At 48.2% G+C, this 5,468-nt stretch overlaps 1 protein-coding gene across 2 annotated transcripts; it reads left to right on the top strand.

The window, feature by feature from the left end:
• Positions 1 to 586: 586 nt before the first annotated feature.
• HPCAL4 (hippocalcin like 4) lies at positions 587 to 3,665 on the top strand. Of its 2 annotated transcripts, XM_066638458.1 has the most exons (3): positions 587 to 748; positions 1,310 to 1,525; positions 3,468 to 3,665. In XM_066638458.1, exons 1-3 carry the CDS (start codon positions 587 to 589, stop codon positions 3,663 to 3,665), a joined length of 576 nt encoding a protein of 191 aa, XP_066494555.1. The 2 variants fall into 2 exon arrangements, with proteins under 2 accessions (XP_066494555.1, XP_066494556.1); XM_066638459.1 differs by lacking the exon at positions 1,310 to 1,525.
• Positions 3,666 to 5,468: the final 1,803 nt, after the last annotated feature.

Genomic DNA, 5,468 nt, shown 5'->3' with positions numbered 1-5,468 from the left:
AAGAATAAGTGCATGTGGGATGATGCTTTCAGAGCATGTGGATGTTGGTTTGTATGCCCCTATCAATCCATAGAGCAGAGGTGTGAAACTCGTTTCATATCGAGGGCCATATGGCGTTCATGAGGCCTGCTGAGGGCCAGAAGTGATATGGTTAGGCAGGAAGTGATGTCATTAAACAACTCATAACCCAAAATTAGCACTTTTTCTCACTTAGGAATTCATGAACTACAAATGACAGAAGAGAAAATACGCAAAACTTTATCATATTTCAAGATATGAGAGAGCCCAATTTTCGTGGGGGTTGCCCTTTCAGCAGTAACACCTCAGCACTACTCAACAGCTGAGAGCCTGAGGGCTGGATAAAAAGCTTCCGCGGGCTGCATCCAGCCCCCGGGCCTTATGTTTGACACCCTGCCATAGAGGGTGTGTGTGGAGTCAGCTAGTGTGACTCCCATTCTCATCTCTTTCTGCAACCCCTTCACACATTCATTTTGTCTTGGTTCTTCCTATTCAGGGTTGGTGTCGATCAGGTCGATCCAGAATCTTTGCACCACTGGTGTGTTGCTCTCTCTTTCCAGAACCAGCAATGGGCAAACACAATAGCAAACTGGCTCCAGAGATGCTGGACGATCTGGTCAGGAGCACTGAATTCAACGAGCAGGAGCTGAAGCAATGGTATAAGGGATTCCTGAAAGACTGCCCAACAGGCATCCTCAACTTGGAAGAATTTCAGCAACTCTACATCAAGGTATGCTTTGTGGGTGGGAGCAGGGCCCAGTGGTCTAATTAAGGAGTGTAAAGGCAGGAGTGGCAGCAGAGGCAGGAGTGTAAAGGCTCTGGTGAGCATCACTGGGTAATGCTATAGGTTGAGACTGTCACATTGGCAGAGTCAGGGGCTGCACAATTGGGGACACTGCTTGCCTCCGCCTCAGGGCTGGTGCGATGCAAAAGGAAATAGAAGGCCCTTCCTGTGCTCCATGGTGCAGTTTTTGCAAACCTAGAAGTGTGGGATTTTTGGTTTTAATAGAACCACTGCCCCCTTACCCCTCTGATAATAAATACAGTGGGCCCTCCCTATCCATGGCTGAGCTCAGCATTTGCGGATGGAAACCCGGCCCAGCCATGAGGCCAACTGAAGCATCCTCAGGCAGCGGATTGGCAAGGCGGCACCTGCTTCCACTCCTACAGCTAAACATGTGATGTGCAATACTGAGCATTAGTTGCATGGCTGTGGTCAGCCAGTCTTCCAGGTTGCTGCCAGCATCTTTCTCAGTCACAGCTGCTCATATCTGGCCTTCTCTCCCTGCAGTTTTTTCCTTATGGTGATGCATCCAAGTTTGCCCAGCATGCTTTCCGCACGTTTGACAAGAACGGCGATGGGACCATCGACTTCCGGGAGTTCATTTGCGCCCTCTCTGTCACCTCCAGGGGGAGCTTTGAGCAAAAACTGAACTGGGCCTTTGAGATGTACGACCTGGATGGTGATGGCAAAATAACACGCTTGGAGATGCTGGAGATCATTGAGGTACTGGAGCAGAGGCCACCTCTGTGGGTGGGGGTTTTCTCTGCAGCCTTGGCATGCAGAGCATCTTCTGTCCTTTTAGCATTGCAGAGAAAGCATCTCTGAGGAACAGCAATAGCTCTCCCCCCAGGGCACCTACATGCTGACAGACCCCACTTGCCCTATGAGATAAGTCCCACCTGGATATACCCCAACTTCAAAAATCTTGAAGTGGGAGGAAGGTTGGACCTTGTGTTTTGCCAAACCCCCTTTCCAAGCTTCATCTAGAGAACTTATGCCCACCTGAAGCAAATTAGTTCCCCTGGCTCAAACCCCAGCCTGCTCTAGTAGCATACAAAACTACTGAACCCCAGGGCCAACAGGAAGGTAACCAGTGGGTAGCTTTCCTGTGAGGCTGCAGAGTTCCTCCTCCAGGTTTTTAAAGCAGCAGTTCTTCTATGTACATCACCGCCCCCTCAGCTCTCCACCATGCTTGGAGACACCATGGCCTCCTGCTGTCTCCAGCTGTCCCTGGTCCAGCAGTCCTCTGTAGTCCATCCATCCATTTGTCCATCAGTCCATTGGTCATTCAGAAGGTCCAGTAGTCTGTCAGGCAGTCTGCCTGTCAGCTAGTCCTCTCTCTGTCCTCCAACCTTCTGCTCTCTCCAAACTCCTTCCTTCTACACCCACCAAACTCTCCTGCCTCCAGGTGCTGCTTTTATCCTTAGAGGGCCTTGTTTCCTCTAAGTGACTGCAGCTGTGCAGCACATGCACTACAATCTAAGGCTCTGCTGTTAACCCCATGCTTCCCAGACTTGCTAGAGCAAGGGACCACTGTTGACACCACACCCTATCTCCTCAAATCTAGCACATTTCCATTACAACTTGGAGCAGCTGATCCCATAGGGCAGTGGTTCCCACACAATGAGCTGTGGCTCCCTGGGAACCAGCTGGGGGGGGGCAGCAGAATCCTTGCAAAAAACCCGCTGCCCTGTACAATGTATAGAATTGTTGCCCTAATGGAGAGCAGTGGCCAATGGCCCAGTAGGTCAAGGGAGCCACTAGTTGAAACATTTTGGGAACCATTGGCATAGAGAGTGACATGGCACCTTGATGTGAAATAGGTGGGCCTGCTATTGTGACTGATGGTTATTGGAAAAGTGAGTTCCAAGGTTCTAGCAAGCCAAGAAACTGGCAGAAGTACTCTTTTCCTATGGGAAGTTCCACCACTAGCTAGTTAATATAAGAAGACCCACAATGGATCAGGCCAATCTAGTCCAGCTTCCTATATCTCACAGTGACCCACTAGATGCCTCAGGTACCTGTATCCTATTGCCACTCCCTTGCATCTGGCATTCAGAGATAGCCTACTTCTAGAACTAGGAGGTTTCATTCACCCATCATGGCTTGTAACCTGTAATGAATATTTTTCTCCATAAATCTGTCCAATCTCCTTTTAAAGGCATCTAGGCCAGATGTCACCACCACATTCTGTGGCAAGGAGTTCCAAAGATTAATTACATACTGAGTAAAGAAATAGCTTGCTGTTATCAGTAAACACACGTAGGAGCAGAGGTAGTTTCTACTGAAAAAGAAACACATTTACTTATAGTTTCTGAAGCACACACGTCTTAAAATTGGAGGTTTCAACTACTTATGGAATAGGGAACCCTATATCTGTGCTCTTTGCATGGATGTGCACCATTAGGAGACATGACTTAGGAGTCTGCATCCTTCTCCAGCAATCAGGGAGAGGGGGAGAGAGAGAGACATGTAGGAGAGAGGAATTTACATGAAGGAGCACTCCTCCTACAGGTACCGTAAAGGGCAGGAAAGGGGCGTCCAGTTTCTGGACAATACACTGCCCCTGCAAGTGTTGTTGCACCCAAATTCCAACGGGTGTGGACATGACAGTAGCTAACAATCAAAACTCTTAGCCCTTCCTCCTTTGTCCTTTACTCTCCAGGCAATCTACAAAATGGTGGGTACGGTTATCATGATGAGAATGAACCAAGATGGACTGACGCCCCAGCAGCGCGTCGACAAGATCTTCACCAAGATGGACAAGGACAAAGATGACCAGATCACTCTGGAGGAGTTCAAGGAAGCGGCCAAGAGCGACCCCTCGATTGTTCTCTTGCTGCAGTGTGATATGCAGAAATAGGAGGAGAACCCGACCTAATCCTTCCCTCCCCTGACCAACCTTCCATCTCCTTACCCCTTCTCAGAGCTGCAGGCTCCACTCCCAGAGGCAAAGCATGCTCTGTTTTGCATGGCCTCCTTGGCCTAGTTGAATCCCAGTGTAGCCTTCTTGATGTTCAAAATGTCAGTTCCTTCCACAGCCCATTGTCAGTTGTCCATGGGACAAAATGTCCATGGGACATTGTCTATGTATAGGCGACATTCTTAAAATCTCCATAGCCCTCTCAGATTTGGATTTTTCTGCCTAAATTATCTCCTTTTCTTCCCAAGAACATGCCAGTAAATTAACCTTTTAATGGCCTGCCTGAATCCATGACCCAACAACTGCAAGATCTTGTATTCCCCAAGAATCATTTCCCATAATCTTGACTGTAAATCCCTGGATCAGGGAAAATCTCTTAGTTCTGACACTCTATACTCCTCAGATGTTCCCCTTAATGGCATTTCCAGTGTGTTCTTTCCTTTTGCTGTCTGAGATTCCCCCTCTACCTACACCCTGAAGCCTCAAGTGGAATGGGTCACTCCACCCCCCTCCCCACCTTTTCCTTCACTACTATGAAATTGCAAATCTTTCTAGTGATCTGTGAGCATATGGCCTTTTTTTTGTCAGGTTTTAACAAACTCTTTTCCCAAATTCCCTATCTGAAAATAGAGGGACGCTTCTTGTTATCTTCTGATATGGAATAAGCAGCTCTTTGCAAAATGCATTTCATTTATGTTCTCTTCCTGCTGCTTAAATCCTGATTGAGCAATTGCAAATTGCAAAGGCATGGAAGGAAGGCCATTGCTTTTTCTGAAGGGGTTGAATCATGCATGAAGAGTTTGTGGTTGGCAGGAGAAAATACTGTAGGGGAGTCTAGGACTGTATATCCAAGTGACTTTTCATCCCAGATGAGCTCTTAGGATACAAGCCTAACCAGGTCTACTCAGAAATAAGTCCTATTTTGTTCAATGGGGCTTACTCTCAGGAAAGTGTGGTTAGGATTGCAGCCTTAGTCTGTCTATTGGATGCTCAGTTGCTTTAAAAGTATAGTCAGATTTATATCTCTTGTGTAGGAAGTTATGACCGAAACTTGCTGGAGACTGGTAGTCCCAAATCTTCAGTGGTCAGAGAAATGTATGACACTGTTACAGAGAAGAATATCATTGTATTTTTTTCCCCCTTTTGCCTTCTTCATCTCATGCCGTCAGAGTGCGTGGTGCACCCGGGGTGAGCAGAGCGCAAAAACTATATTTAAAGCCAAATTGATGAAGTTAAACATTCCACGTTGCTTTGGTGCTGGCTGTTCTAAGAATGGATTCTGGCAGCCAGGGCCGAGGAGATGAGGTAAAGGGAGTAATTTGTACCCGGGCCCAGGTTCAGAAAGGGGACCCAGGAGCCAAAGGGGGGGCCCCAGAACTTTCCTGGGATCTTCCATTTTCCAACCTCAACCAGGCTCACTGCCCATGCGGGATGCTGTATCTAGCTGCCAATGCCGGGCAGGCAGGTAGACCTGAGCTCTGCATAGGGAAGACTGGTAGACCTGGACTCCAAAGACTATTCTGGCTGTTGCCACTTTCCCCCTGCCTATTTTGCCCCATTCTGCCCATCCCATTGCCACCCCCCCACTCTGTTTCACCCCCTCCCTCTGGGAAGGAGCCCAAAAGAAACTTTGTACCCCCTGATAAAATTCCTCTCAGAGGCCCTGCTGGCAGCTCCTTGAGTGATGCTGGGGCTCGACCTTCTCTCTCCTTCCCTGTCCCCACCCCAAATTCATTTGGTTGA

The sequence above is a fragment of the Tiliqua scincoides genome, chromosome 10, assembly GCF_035046505.1.
Source record: "Tiliqua scincoides isolate rTilSci1 chromosome 10, rTilSci1.hap2, whole genome shotgun sequence".
Taxonomy (NCBI): Eukaryota; Metazoa; Chordata; class Lepidosauria; order Squamata; family Scincidae; genus Tiliqua; species Tiliqua scincoides.
Note: the sequence above shows the minus strand (reverse complement) of the source record. Positions and strands in the feature narration are given on the sequence as shown.

Bases quoted from the DNA above. Each gene is read 5' to 3' on its own strand.
- HPCAL4 (XM_066638458.1), top strand. From the start codon at position 587: ATGGGCAAACACAATAGCAAACTGGCTCCAGAGATGCTGGACGATCTG. The intron at 749-1,309 runs GTATGCTTTGTG...CTCTCCCTGCAG, and splicing joins TTCAGCAACTCTACATCAAG to TTTTTTCCTTATGGTGATGC. The intron at 1,526-3,467 runs GTACTGGAGCAG...TTTACTCTCCAG, and splicing joins AGATGCTGGAGATCATTGAG to GCAATCTACAAAATGGTGGG.